This window comes from Hyla sarda, chromosome 2 (genome assembly GCF_029499605.1).
Source record: "Hyla sarda isolate aHylSar1 chromosome 2, aHylSar1.hap1, whole genome shotgun sequence".
NCBI classification, from domain to species: Eukaryota; Metazoa; Chordata; class Amphibia; order Anura; family Hylidae; genus Hyla; species Hyla sarda.
Window position 1 is genome coordinate 89,401,325 of NC_079190.1, and position 15,521 is coordinate 89,416,845.

General features: G+C 40.6%; 1 protein-coding gene across 4 annotated transcripts in view; it reads left to right on the top strand.

The window, feature by feature from the left end:
* The window catches only part of LRP1 (LDL receptor related protein 1), a 328,104-nt gene that overhangs the window by 288,074 nt on the left and 24,509 nt on the right, over positions 1-15,521 (top strand). For 2 of the 4 annotated variants that reach the window (XM_056562521.1, XM_056562523.1), the window contains 11 exons: positions 1,432-1,564; positions 3,543-3,662; positions 5,176-5,298; positions 6,925-7,062; positions 8,006-8,140; positions 8,535-8,654; positions 8,782-9,047; positions 9,729-9,907; positions 10,029-10,135; positions 13,097-13,213; positions 13,766-13,942. In XM_056562521.1, coding sequence (XP_056418496.1) covers positions 1,432-1,564; positions 3,543-3,662; positions 5,176-5,298; positions 6,925-7,062; positions 8,006-8,140; positions 8,535-8,654; positions 8,782-9,047; positions 9,729-9,907; positions 10,029-10,135; positions 13,097-13,213; positions 13,766-13,942 — 1,615 coding nt within the window. Of the gene's footprint in view, positions 1-1,431; positions 1,565-3,539; positions 3,663-5,175; positions 5,299-6,924; positions 7,063-8,005; positions 8,141-8,534; positions 8,655-8,781; positions 9,048-9,728; positions 9,908-10,028; positions 10,136-13,096; positions 13,214-13,765; positions 13,943-15,521 lie in introns of all 4 variants that reach the window. The other 2 variants (XM_056562520.1, XM_056562522.1) reach the window with 1 other exon arrangement.

Consider the following 15,521-nt stretch of genomic DNA (forward strand, 5'->3'; position numbering starts at 1 on the left):
TTCCTGTATTTGGTCTCCTCACAGACACACACAGACAATAGCTGGACTGACAAAAATATACACTTTTTTTTTTACCAATGTATATAACAAATATACATATAATGGTATAAATATACATATAATGGTATAAATGTGACACATTCAGACTGTCTTATCTTAGTTTTCTTAATCGATTTTAGGAATAACATTATAACACGACCAGTTTGTTTGTTTTTTTAAACTTGGTTGTTACACCTTGGTGTGCCAATGTCAGGGATCTGAAAGTTACATACTATCAGTATTGCATGCAAAGGCTGTTCTATTTGAAAAACATTTTTAGGCCTTTATGTAAGAAGGATTTCTATAGAATAATAGTAAACAGCAAATCTATTCACTAATGCTTTTATAGCAAACAGTCACTACGTCTTCGGAGCTCCACCTCGCTCTGGGTCATACACTTATAATACATAGAATAGAGGATCCGACAATAAATTGAAAAGAGGATTTCACAGACCTTATCAGTCGTAATTTCTTCATTTATTTTCAAGTGGCATATTTTTCATAAGCGTTACAGCAAATATTGTTCATTCAGAGTTTGGTGCCATTGCACCCATGTCCATAGCCGAACCTGACCCTACTTTTCGGGGAGGATAGCCTTAAGCATGCGCACAGGAGACCTGGAGATGACTTAAATACCTACTACAAAACATACTGGTATACAAATAGTTAATACAAATTTTATTTCACGCAGCATTGTTTAACTTATTTTATAAATACACCATAAGTTAAGTAGAAAACATTATTAAACGATAAATACACTATAGAACACCTCTAGAATTGAACGATTCCTTCAATCCTTTCGGCTCCATCATATCTAACATGATTATCCAAGTTCGATACGATGGAGCCAAAGGGATTGAACGAATCATGCAATTCTAGAGATTTTCTATAGTGTATTTATCGTTTAATAATGTCTTCTACTTAACTTATGGTGTATTTATAAAATAAGTTAAAAATGCTGTGTGAAATAAAATTTGTATTAATTATTTGTATACCAGTATGTTTTGTAGTATGAATTTAAGTCATCTCCAGGTCTCCTGTGTGCATGATTAAGTGGATCCTCCCCAAAAAGTAGCGTCAGGTTCGGCAATGGACGTGGGTGCAATGGCTCCAAACTCTGAATGATCTATATTTGCTGTAACGCTTATGAAAAATATGCTATTTTAAAATAAATGCAGAAATTACGACTGATAAGGTCTGTGAAATCCTCTTTTCAATTTATCCTCTGTAAGGATTTCTATGCCATATAAACTGTCCCTATTATCTCTTCCCAAAGCAAACCCATAATATTTGATTTGTCTAATTGTACCACAAAAAGGAAACCTTTTTTACATATTGTCCCAGCATTAACAAGGACTATACTCACCTGATGTTTTTTGTTTCTTAAAACAGAAAGGTTGTTCGCTGCGGTGTGAGCCAGACCAATTCCCGTGCACAAATGGCCACTGCATACCACACCGCTGGCTATGCGATGCCGATGCTGACTGTATGGATGGAAGTGATGAAGTGAACTGTACTACTAGAGGTAAGGCTTCTCTTTTCATTGTATAGTAAATACAGGTTTCACCAATGCTTGTAAACTGGATGCAGGTCACATTAGAAGAGTATATGTAAACAGTCAGTCTCAGTAGATTTGGCTTTCAGTGCCATCTTTACGCTGATCACACGGTCTGCAGCTGCAGTGCCAGATTCAGTAAAGAGATTATTCCCATCTTCTAATTTCAGATTCCGATCCCTCTCCTGCCTGTTTGTAGCCGCTGGAGGTGGTTGGGAAACTGAATGCAGCTGAAACGGAGAAGTTGCACAATTTGCCTAACTCCCTTTCACTTTGTTGTGCAAACTGCATTGCCCCACATGCTACATTGTTTTGGAAACTCTGGGAGCCTTACGAGCTACCCTGTTTACATAACACCCAGAGTAAGGCACACAACATAGCTTTTAGACCTTCCCAACCACCTTCAATGACTGCAAACAGGCTGGAGGTGGCTAGGAAACCAAAACTACAAGATGGAAATACCCCTTTAAAAGGTGCATGTGTCCTAATAAATAGGCCCAATCCATTTTTATCAAACTATGTTACCCAACCACCAACGTTAAAGGGGTTATCCACCATAAGATGATTATAGTACGTACCTGGCAGACAGTAATGGACATGCTTAGGAAAGATCTGCACTTGTCTTGGGGCTAAATGGCTATATTGTGAGATTACCATAACACTGATGCTAGCTTTTTGTGAGCTTGTATTTCCTGTTTGAGTTTTGTTCTTTGCCTACAAATCCCATAATTCAATTTTCCTCCCTTCTACACATCAGCCACCCCACCCATTGAAACATAAAGGAGCTACATCCATTCAAAAGACCTGTGGTTTTAAGTCAGGGTGCCTACAGCTGTTGCATTAGTTGCAGATTGATCTCTCTCCCACCAAGCGATCGCTCCACCCATTGAAGCAGACAGGCTTCCTGTCATCAGCTGACTAGTGAGTCAGGTCTCGGGCAACATTGCAACCTGGGAAAAATCTGAGACAGCAGTCATTTTGTATGCTGTTAAAATAAATATTGGGGTGAAAATCACATAAGAATTGTGAGAAAACCATCACACACAGGTACAGACACTATTATGGACATTTATCAACGGGTTTAGTCAGGTTTTCTTTACTATAATTGTCGCAAAATTTTCGCAACTGCGACTACACGATTTTTCGTGCGACATTTTGACTGGAAAGCGAGAAAAGCAAGTTTTCCTAAAATTTACTATGTAGTAATAATTTTAAAATGGACTACGGGTAGTCAGGTATTTATTAACTGCGACAGTCGCAACTGCGCAAAAAAAAGTCGCAACAGCGTTAAAAATTGACTAAATTTACTCCAGCTCAAACATGGAGCAGAAAAAGCTACTACCAAAGTAAAAAAGGAAAAATTGCTTACGTGAAAGAAAATTATCAACAGACTGAAACCAGTTGATAAATAAGTCACACATAAGCAAAAAAAAAAGTAAGGAAAAAATTACTAAAAAAAGAATACATAAGCAAACATTGATAAATGTCCCTCAATATTATGAACTACACTAACTTTACAGCCCCTGTAGGATTGGCAAATAAAAAAAATTCCTGGAATACCCCTTTAAGGTGGCCTCACATTTGTTGGGAATCCTAGAATTAAACCAACCTTGTAGACCTTAGGCTAGGGTCCTACGCAATATAAGATCATCTTACCGTTGGTGGACAGATGGCACAGTATGATCAAAATGTTAGCTAAAGTCCCTAATTTTGCATTGGGTAAACATAGCTTATTTACAATAATTATTTAAATATTGCAGAAATTAATATTTAAACTCATATTAGAACCCATTTATTTATTTATGTTACCAAAAATATAGGGGAAAAAAAAAACACTTTCCTAAAAGGCATCCATAGACTTAAAGTCAGATTTATTTATGTTTTTTAAAAAAAATGGCTTGGCTATGATAAATGGTTGATACTTAAGAAATATGCGTCTCTTCAGTAGTCCGAACCTGCCCCTTGGATGAGTTCCAGTGTAACAACACTCTGTGCAAACCTTTGGCTTGGAAATGTGATGGAGAGGACGATTGTGGGGACAACTCTGATGAGAAACCAGAAGAATGCTGTAAGTAATGTCACATGGGGAAGGGGGTCATATGATACTCTATCCCGTTTACATATTTTAGTAGGGTACCCCTAAAAAGCTTTTCTCTCTGGGGGAACCACTAGTCCCATTGTTACCTTAAGGCCTTACTGTTGTTTAAATACATTTTTGGCATGTCGCACAGTTGTATCTGGGTGAAGGGTGTGGCAGTGTGCTTCACTCCCTGGATCAGTGCACTGTCTGACTGATAACATGAGAGATGGACTCTGTTATTGTCTATAAAGCCTGTCTCCTGATCGAAGGCTGGTGTAAACTCTGTGCAACATGTCATAAGTTCTCTCAGATTACGGTAACTGTTTAAAGCAGCATGATGTAGGAACTGATAAAGCATCCAATACTGGTGGGGTTTGTTAGTTGCAAGATTAGCCCCATTTCTAAGCAAGTCATCCCGATTGTAAAAATGACGGCAAATAGTGAGCCTGTCTTTAGAGGATCCTGTCTAGTTTCCAAAAAAAATATTAAAGGGGTACTCCAGTAGAAAACTGTTTTATTCAGATCAACTGGTGCAAGAAAGTTAAACAGATTTGTAAATTACTTCTATTTAAAAATCTTAATCCTTTCAGTACTTATCAGCTTCTGTATGCTAAACAGGAAGTTCTTTTCTTTTTGAACTTTTTTTTCTCTCTGACCACAGTGCTCTCTGCTGACACCTTTGTCCATATCAGGAACTGTCCAGAGCAGGAGAGGTATTCTGTGGGGATTTGCTCCTGCTCTGGACAGTTCCTGACATGGACAGAGGTTTCAACAGAGAGCACTGTGGTCAGACAGAAAAGAAATTCAAAAAGAAAAGAACTTCCTGTGGAGCATACAGCAGCTGATAAGTACTGGAAGGATTAAGTATTTTAAATAGAAGTAATTTACAAATCTGTTTAAGTCTCTGGCAAAAGTTGATTTAACCCCTTTAATGTCCAAAAATATCCCTTTTTGGAAGCAGATGCCTGCCTGTGTTATATGCACACATAGGTGTCAAAATTGTCCTTATTTATAAGGAGCCTGAAAAGGTTTTGTGCCTCAAAACTGAACATGCAGTGGCTTTCTGGGACCAGTTGATTTGAAAAAAAAAATTTCCACCAGTGTACACCTTTAAGATTAGGATCACTTGGGTGTATATATATAGATATTAGAGATGAGCGAACTTACAGTAAATTCGATTTGTCACGAACTTCTCGGCTCGGCGGTTGCGGACTTTTCCTGCGTAAATTAGTTCAGCCTTCAGGTGCTCCGGTGGGCTGGAAAAGGTGGATACAGTCCTAGGAAAGAGTCTCCTAGGACTGTATCCACCTTTTCCAGCCCACCGGAGCACCTGAAAGCTGAACTAATTTATGCAGGAAAAGTCATCAACTGCCGAGCCGAGAAGTTTGTGACGAATCGAATTTACTGCAAGTTCGCTCATCTCTAATAGATATATTTGCAGATGAAATAAAACCTTTTTCTAAGGCTTATAAAATAATGTTATGTTTTCTGTCTTTACCAGTAAAATTCAGTTGTCCTCCGTTCAGACAGTTCCGCTGTAGGAATGACCGTGTCTGTCTGAGCGTGTCCCGTGTCTGTGATGGAATTGATAACTGTGGAGATGGCACGGATGAAGAGAACTGTGGTGAGTATGAGGGAAAAAATTTTTGGAAATTAGTGGAGTTAAAAAAAATAAAAATAAAAAAAAAAAGGAATAATTTCCTGTTAAATCTTACTTGACTAAAGGTATATCAAGCTATAAAAAACAATTCTGCAGTACAGTGAATAATATACAGTACATTGCTGAAAGCATGTTGTAGAAAAAATGGTCAGATCTACCACTTTGGCAACAACAGTTCTTCAGTAGATAAGCATTAGCAGTAGACAGGTCTTGCTAAAATGCTCAGGCATTTTGATTACGTCTACAACCCCCATGTTTAAAGAGGCAAATCTGCAAGTGACAAAACAGCAATGCAGAGGGAAGTAAAGAATTAAAGGGTTATCCAGGAATAGACAAACAGAGCTTTTGCCATTTAAGAACAGCATAACACCTGACCTCAGGTTGTGTGGGGTATTACAACTTTGCTCCAATCACTTAAAGGGGTGCTCTGGCGCTAAGACATCTTATCCCCTATCCAAAGGATAGGGGATAAGATGCCTGATCGCGGGGGTCCCACCGCTGATCTTGCACGCAGCACCCCGTTATAATCAGTCCCTGGAGCATGTTCGCTCCGGGTCTGATTACTGGCGATCACGGGGGCCGGAGCATTGTGACATCACGGCCCCGCCCCTGTGTGACATCACACCCGCCCCCTCAATGCAAGTCTATGGGAGGGGGCATGACGCCCCCTCCCATAGACTTGCATTGAGGGGGCTGGTGTGACATCACACGGGGGTGGAGTCGTGACATCACGATCTCCCGTCCTCTTGGTCGGGATGGTATTAGCCTGAGGGCCTCCAGCGGTTCTGGAAGCCGTTACAGATGGGTGCCGCATGGTAGAATGCGGGGGTCCCCAGCGGCTGGACCCCCGCGATCAGACATCTTATACCCTATACTTTGGATAGGGGATAAGATGTCTAGGGGAGAGTACCCCTTTAATAACCCCTTTTAAGGCCTGAGAAGACCCACCACTGAGTCTTCTTTTGCCTTTGCATTGCTGATTTTTCACTTACACGTGTTGTCCTCTTCTTACCTCTTTTTATATATGGGGATTGAACCAGGTGTAACTTTTTTGGGATGTCTATTAAGAATCAAGTCTGTAGATCGTTTTTTAATTCCGGACATTGGTTGGGATTTATACTTATCCCACCATTTACACTTTATGCTTTCCCAACTGCAAAGAATTCCTGGACTTTTTTCTCCTTGAAAATAGATGATTCCGCGCCTCCAGAAATAGTCTATGGGATCCTTTCTTGCAATACAGAGACCATATGTAGAATTTTTCTGCATATCCTTTAACATCTGTAGCATCTAGGGACCACACAACCAAAAAGACCCCATTAAATGTGAAAAGGCACAAAAATAGATACAGTTTTGTGACATTTTTGACTTGTGTCTACAATTTTTGATCACTCCATTTGTCAAAAAATAATGTGCTAGGTCTGTCTTAGGTACACCACATTTTTGGAGGAGGAAATGTAGGGTCTACTGAAAATTCTTATTTCTAAAATAACTTTTTTAACATACTGATGTGTTTGGGTAGATGTCACAATGTGCCTTCTGTAATTCCTAGACTCTGTATCCCATCTGTGTGTTGATTTGCTGTTTTAGACCTGCATAAGCCTAAGACTTGTGACCTGGATAAGCAAGAGTTCCAGTGTAAGAACAGCAAGTGCATCAGCTCCAACCTGCTGTGTGACCTCTTTGATGACTGTGGAGATGGTTCGGATGAAGAAAACTGTCCCCATAGTAAGTGTCACCTACACCCCATGTGCATTATTGTGTCTATTAATCCCAAATCAGGAATTGTAACTAGGAGATATCCCTTTTTTGTACTTAAATTTATACCTTTTTAGTCTTTCATTAATTAAACCAATGACATATATTCCCTGTTAACAAACTATGAAGAAATGCTGACTTCTACAGACCATGGTAGTAGTCACTTTGGGCTGTGCATCCCAAAGTAGATTTTATGAAGCCTCTAATTAAAATAGATTGTTCAAGTTATTAGTTATCTGAATTGGGTTTGATTTGGAGCGTGAATTAAAAAAAATATGGACATAGCAACAGCATAGACCTGTTAGATTTTAAGTTGTATAGTGACATGTATATGTATGTACATGTTGAACAGTGTTTTCTAGTGCTCCTAAGTACCCCCCCCCCCTTTCAATGAACCCTAAACAAAACATGTGCAAAAGAATAATTCCAGCACTTTTCTTTATTCCTAGTTTGCTACCTTGTATTTTACTATTTAAACAGATAAATATATGTGTGTATGTATTTCATGAGTTTAGCCATGTCCCCCTGTTGACAAGCCCGTGCACGGCACCAAAATGATTGACTGCAGCAGGAGCCTCCCCCCTTGGCTCTGTTTGCAGTAGGACAGAAGATTGTTAAGCCCCACCCAGCATATTACTCCTGTGGTATCATTAATATGTTTTCCTGCATTTGTGGTTATTTAAACAACTTGCTCTCGAGTAACTCCAGCACTGTGACCATAGATTGTGCTGCTTATTAAAAACAGCCTGAGCACTGGACAATTACTCTCTGGGGGACACATATTATAGGCTGTAGAGGAGGAGGCAGTGTAAATCAGTCCCTAGTGCTCTCAGGTCACGTATAGTCATAGACATTTTTTTATTTTCTTTTATATTTTAAGCCAAAATAAGCATTCATCTTATGTCATTTACAGATGTTAAACACTATGGCTGCTATAGCAATAGCACCATCTGTGGAGAGGAGATGAAATGCATCCAGACACAGACCAGTGTATACTGCACATGTAAAGATGGATTCCAGAAGATCCCAGGCAGCAATGCATGCAGAGGTAAGGATGAAGGCCTTTACTTTTATGTATACGAGGCCTTGACATACATCCATATTCAGTGATATTAGGAATATGAGGAGACCTGTGACTATGCATGTGAAAACAAGGTGGTTACCATTACTGATACAAAAATGAAATGGCTACGACAGTGGATGTCTTAGTTGTCTCCTATCTAAATGTGCAATTTAAACAGGAGCAGAATTCTTAAACAGTGTAATATATTTTGAAAAAGGTTATTTCTACTTGCTGTAATTTAGAGTATAATTGTACCCTGCAGTAAATGTTTCATTCAGGCATTCAGTACTATTATAGAACTATAGGTACTAGCACATGTGGTCCTTTACGTGGATTCTTTATAGTCAGAGGTTGCCACTAATCTTTTTTTCTCTTGCAGATGTGAACGAGTGTCTGGCATTTGGTACATGTTCACAGATCTGTAACAACACCAAGGGCTCTCACTTGTGCACTTGTGCAAAGAATTTCATCAAGTCAAATCACACCTGTAAGGCAGATGGTAAGTGTGGAGAAAGGTGGAAACAGTAGAACTAACCAAAGCCCCCGGGGCTCCCTGAATTAGCACAAGGTTATACTTGGTTTCTTATCATCCACCAGGTTGATATCTTTTGTCTTGTTGTTGACAGGGGCTAACCAAGTCCTTTATATTGCTGATGACAATGAGATCAGAAGCCTCTACCCATTCAATCCCAATTCTGCCTATGAGCAGGCCTTCAGAGGGGATGAAAATGTGCGCATAGATGCCATGGATGTGTATGTGAAGGGCAATAAGATCTACTGGAGCAACTGGCACACTGGGAAGATCTCTTATAGAGAGCTTCATACTCCTTCTTCATCGACAAATTCCAACCGCAACAGGCGGCAGATTGATGTGGGGGTGACTGACCTGGATGTGAGTATATGAAATGCACACGCTGCTATTGGTCATGAGGATATTGAAGTTTTGTTTGGATTCTTTGACTATTGTTTTATTGATGAGTCTTGTGGTTCCGGGTTGTTATATATATATATATATATATATATGTCACACCTTAAACTAGAAAAAGCTGTCTGGCACTGCCAGACTTTCCGTGACTCCTACTGAGGAATCTAGTCAGTTCCCTGTACATTGGGTGGTGCTCAACTCCTTATAAGAAGACAATGTCCATATTCCAACGATGCATATAACAGAAAAAGGAATGGCACTCACCACTGTCTGTGGTTTTCTTATACTTTATTTTCCATAAAGTGCAGGTGCAGTAAAAGGCATATCACCCGTCCGGGTGATGACGCCAGTGCGTGTACTTCAGGTAACAATTGTTTCGCTCTGACGGAGCTTCAACAGACCCCCTGTTGAAGCTCAGTCAGAGCGAAACAATTGTTACCTGAAGTACGCGCACTGGCGTCCACACCCGGACGGGTGATATGCCTTTTAATGCACCTGCACTTTGTGGAAAATAAAGTATAAGAAAACCACAGACAGCGGTGAGTGCCATTCCTTTTTCTGTTATATGCATCGTTGGAATATATATATAAATGTGTCACATTAGATTTTTTGTGGGTTGTATGAACACAAACTTTTTCTTTCCTACAGATCCCAGGCCTAAAGATGCCCAGAGGAATTGCTGTTGACTGGGTAGCAGGAAACATTTACTGGACTGATTCAGGTCGTGATGTCATAGAGGTGGCTCAGATGAAGGGAGAACACAGGAAAACGTTAATCTCTGGAATGATTGATGAACCCCATGCCATAGTGGTGGATCCATTAAGAGGGTAAGAAAAGTTGGTGCGAATTTTGAAAATATTTATGACACATCACTTTTATTACAATCATGTTAAAAGTACAAAGTTGTGTGTTTTAATCTTTTTTCTTTTTATACTTCTTTTCATGTAGAACGATGTATTGGTCTGACTGGGGAAACCACCCAAAAATCGAAACTGCAGCTATGGATGGTACAATGAGGGAAACTCTGGTAGAGGAGAACATCCAGTGGCCCACAGGTAGGATATATAGTTCTCGTAATGCCTTTGATAAAAGGAGTGCATTATACAAGAATTGGTGTTCAGTAGTTTTAGGGTAGGGTCCCACATGCTGTATTTTGCTGTGTATTTGCTGCTGCGTATTTTTCTACCCGTTGAAGTCAGTGGGTAGGAAAACCAGCTGCAGAAAATACACAGCAAAATACGGCATGTGTGACCATACCCTTAAAGGAGATATCCAGTGCTAAAAAAAACGTATCCCCTATCCTTAGGATAGGGGATAAGTTTCAGATCGCGGGGGGTCCGACTGCTTGGGCCCCCCGCGATCTTCTATACGGTGGCCAGATAGCAGGGGCCGACCACCGCACGAAGCGGCAGCTGACTCGCCCCCTCAATACAACGCTATGGCAGAGGCAGAGCGCTGCCTTCGGCAATCTCCGGTTCTGCCATAGCGCAGTATTGAGGGGGTGTGTCGGCCCCGCCGCTTTGTGCCACCGTATAGAAGATCGTGGGGGGCCCCAGTGGTCGGACCCCCCGTGATCTGAAACTTGTCCCCTGAAAATTTTCAAGCACCTAGTTCCAATCAGTGGCTTGTAGACTGACTTCAGTGGTATAAAAGCCAAATCGAAAGCAATTTTTGTAGCCACACGAAACCTCAGAAATTGGATCAAGTCAGTAAAGTATGATTTTGCACTGCCTCCTGTATCAGGACGTGCCAGTTATCGTCACTTTTAGCAAACTGAGAGGGACAGAATCCTTGAAATGAGAAACCTTGGTTTGATCACTTTGACAAAGTTTTGTTACAGGTGTAGTACACTAGGTCAGCAAAATGTATGGTAGCTGAATGCCACTAGTCTACATTCTAGGTATATTAACAGCTTGGCGTTACAGTGATTTGGTCGTAGAACTGGTGTTACGGCTTTATCTCCAAAGTGTCCGAGCCATGTATTCAATACTATATAATGCCAGGCCACATATTGCTCGAGCTACTGTGATCAACTTGCTTGGCCTAAACATGCTACTACAGTCAAGGCCATAAATATTGGCACCCCTGAAATTTTTCTAGAAAAGGAAGTATTTCTCACAGAAAAGGATTGCAGTAACACATGTTTTGCTATACACGTGTTTATTCACTTTGTGTGTATTGGAACTAAACCAAAAAAGGGAGGAAAAGAAAGCAAATTGGACATAATGTCACGCCAAACTTCAAAAATGGCCTGGACAAAATTATTGGCACCCTTTCAAAATTGTGGAAAAATAAGATTGTTTCAAGCATGTGATACTCCTTTAAACTCACCTGAAAGCAGATAAAAATTAGAGAAGTTCACTTGTCCATGCTTAGTGTGGCACACACAGACACACAATGCAAAGACTAACAGAAAGAGAAGAAGAGAACTGTCTGAGGACTTGAGAACTAAAATTGTGGCAAAATATCAACAATCTCAAGGTTACAAGTCCATCTCCAGAGATCTAGATTTACCTTTGTCCACAGTGTGCAACATTATCAAGAAGTTTGCAACCCATGGCACTGTAGCTAATCTCCATGGGCGTGGACGGAAGAGAAAAATGTATAAAAGGTGGCAACGCTGGATAGTCCGGATGGTGGGTAAGCAGCCCCAAACAAGTTGCAAAGATATTCAAGCTGTCCTGCAGGCTCAGGAAGCATCAGTGTCAGCGCAAACTATCTGTCAACATTTTAAATGAAATGACACAGAGACATAAAAAAGCAAGACTACATTTTGCCAAAATGAACTTGAGTAACCAAAATCCTTCTGGGGAAAACGTCTTGCGGACAGATGAGACCAAGGTAGAGCTTTTTGGTAAAGCCCATCATTCTACTGTTTACCGAAAATGGAATGAAGCCTACAAAGAAAAGAAGACCGTACCTACAGTGAAATATGGTGGAGGTTCAATTATGTTTTGTGGTTGTTTTGCTGCCTCTGGCACTGGGTGCCTTGAATGTGTGCAAGGCATCATGAAATCTGAGGTTTACCAATGGATTTTGGGTTGCACTGTACAGCCCAGTGTCAGAAAGCTGGGTTTGCGTCCGAGATCTTGGATCTTCCAGCAGGACAATGACCCCAAACATATGTCAAAAAGCACCCAGAAATGGATGGCAACAAAGCGCTGGAGAGTTCTGAAGTGGCCAGCAATGAGTCCAGATCTAAATCCCATTGAACACCTGTGGAGAGATCTTAAAATTGCTGTTGGGAAAAGGCGCCTTCCAATAAGAGACCTGGATCAGTTTGCAAAGGAAGAGTGGTCCAACATTCCGGCTGAGAGGTGTAAGAAGCTTATTGATAGTTATAGGAAGCGACTGCTTTCAGTTATTTTTTCAAAGGGTGTGAAACCAAATATTAAGTTAAGGGTGCCAATAATTTTCTCCAGCCCATTTTTGGAGTTTGGTGTGACATTATGTCCAATTTTCTTTTTTTCCTCCCTTTTTTTAGTTTCAATACACACAAAGGGAATAAACGTGTATAGCAAAACATGTGTTACTGCAATCCCTTTCTGTGAGAAATACTTAATTTTCTTGAAAAAGTTTCAGGGGTGCCAACATTCACGGTCATGACTGCATGTCCTCCAGCCTTTCTAGACTTGTCTACCATCCAGCACATCTGAGACGTCATTGGTCGGCAATTGCAAAGGAAACGGATTGTCATGATTTGCGTGATCAAGTGAATCCACGGTGGCAGAACATTCCACAACAAACATTAAAAGCTCATTGATCCCAAAGCATGTAGGTGCATATATTTTTTTGCGCCTGGAGCTTATACTCGATATTGGACAAATTAAGAAATTTTAAATTTTTCTTATCCATTTATCATTTGCATATCATTGATCTTTCTATCGATCCTGAGATTTCCATAATTCCACATTTTTCCTTCTTGGTGTTGCAATTTCAATGTTGAGGGGTGTATGTTGAGGGGTGTATAAAATCTATGTATGTGGTATTTCATTGGGTTATTGCTTATTTTTTAGGCCTAGCTGTGGATTACTACAATGAGCGCCTTTATTGGGCTGATGCCAAGTTATCCATCATCAGCAGTATCCGTCTCAATGGAACAGATCCTGTGGTTGTGATCAGTAACAAGAAAGGTATTCAATACATCCTGGGCACAAATACGTGTAGGATATGTATCCGTCCTGAGGACTTATTTAGAGGATTGTCCGGTCTACTTCTTGGTCAGGAAGTTTTCTACATTTTCTTGATGGAAAAGCTAGATATATCATACATCAGGGTGGTTTAAAAAAAAATTCACAACAACATTCCACAGTTCAAAGCTATATGAAAATATCTAAGGGAAGCAAAGTATTAGGAATGTATAATGTAGCTTTTAACTTTTCCATCCATGCCTAATGCTAAATTAAAAATTCTGCAGCAAATCACACAGTGGAGCTTTTCCATTGGCAGCCAGTGAATGAGTAGAGAAAAGGATACACAAATATATGTATAAAAACAATAAAAATAGGATATGCAGTGTTGCTTGGCATTAAGGGAACCTGTCTGCATGGTTGAGACTGACGGGTACGCTCATTTCCTACAACAAACACTTGGTAAATAAACATTATACACACACCTATTCTGCACTGTCCTTACTTTCATGGCCTAAGTAGTTTTTTCAGTTTTTTTCTCTCAAACTTTCCTAGGTCTCACTCATCCATTCAGCATTGATATATTTGAAGATTACATATATGGCGTTACGTACATTAACAACCTCATTTTCCGAGTGCACAAGTTTGGACACGGCCCGGTGACTAATCTAACTTGGGGAATTAACCACGTCACTGATGTTGTTCTTCATCACCAGTATAAACAGCCTGATGGTAAGTTGGGAAGTCTGAAAATTTATAGCGGACGTAAAAATAAGACACGTAGCTGAAAGCAATTCATTTGATAAGCAGCTTAAATTCTACACAAGCAATTAAAAGTGGCCTAATTCATTACAGCTTGTTTATTAACCCCATAGTGGCATAGGGCCTTGTTTTTTGGCGCTATAATGGCATCATTCATTGTACAATGTACACATATCAGCTACACGGTTTTCTCTCTCCGCCCTGTAGCTAACCCCTTCCCTGTCCCAAACCACCATGGCTTCTAACACAAGCCTGTTTACCCAGCAGGGATTAAGATGTTAACCTGTTTAGTACTGTAGACCACCAAGGATATTGGCATTAACCCCATCACTGCTTTAGACTGCCTAGACTTTCAGGCATACAGACAATAACCTTCACTGTGCTAGACCTGGATGTTGTTCAATTCTATTTGCCTTGACGTTCTGTAGCCCTGTACATTTGGCTGTGTGTGTGTGTGTGTGTGTGTGTATATGTGTATAAATATATATATATATATATATATATATATATAATATATATATATATATATACACACACACACAGTGACCCCCCGACCTACGATGGCCCCGACATATGATGAAATCGACATACGATGGCCTCTCAGAGGCATCGCATGTCGATGTCAGCATCGACATACGATGCTTTTTTATGTCGGGGCCATCGCATTAAGTGCTATCCGACAGCGCCAAATGCTTAAGCTGCTGCCGGATAGCAGCTTAATGTTCCCCGTGTGGTGCGGTAAGTATTACTTACCCCTCCACGATGCTCCGGGGTGCCCTCCGGGTCCAGCGCTGGTCTTCCGGTGTCTTCTCGGCCCTCTCCGATGACGTCAATACGCTGCTGCGCACGCCATCCAATAGGAATGGCGTACGCAGCGGCATGATGACGTCGCTATGCAGGCCCAGTAAGGCCTTGCGGAAGATAGAAGAGGACCGGAGAAGACAGCGGAGGACCGGAGAAGACCAGGAGAGCCCAGCGGAGGCCCGGGATCACCATTGGGAGCGGTGGGACACCATCTCGAGCGGCGGGGACAGGTGAGTACAGCTTCCTATACTTTACATTGCACGAATCCCTCAACATACGATGGATTCGACAAATGATGGCTCGTTTGGAACGAATTACCATCATATGTTGAGGGACCACTGTATATATGTATAATTTGGTTGCTGTACATTTGTATATTTTTAAGGCCATACTCTAGTGCCTGGCTATGTAAAAACAATGATCAGGTCCCTACTGCTTATAACAGACACAGCACATGACATAGTACACACACACTTGAAATCTCCACTAGCTGTATCCTAGATATTCGCTATAGTTTACGCCAGTTAGTGGCATGAAATTGACCAGTGTAAAGATTACTGCAAGAACGGAGGAAATAATATAAATAATCCGCCTCCCCGGCTCCACACTTAGAAATCTACACTAGCTGTATCATAAATATCCACTATAGTTTAATCCAGTTAGTGACATGAACTATAGTATATCTATATCAAAAAGAATAGTATTGAGACAGGTTACTGCAACACCTGGGTGTAAAATTACTGAC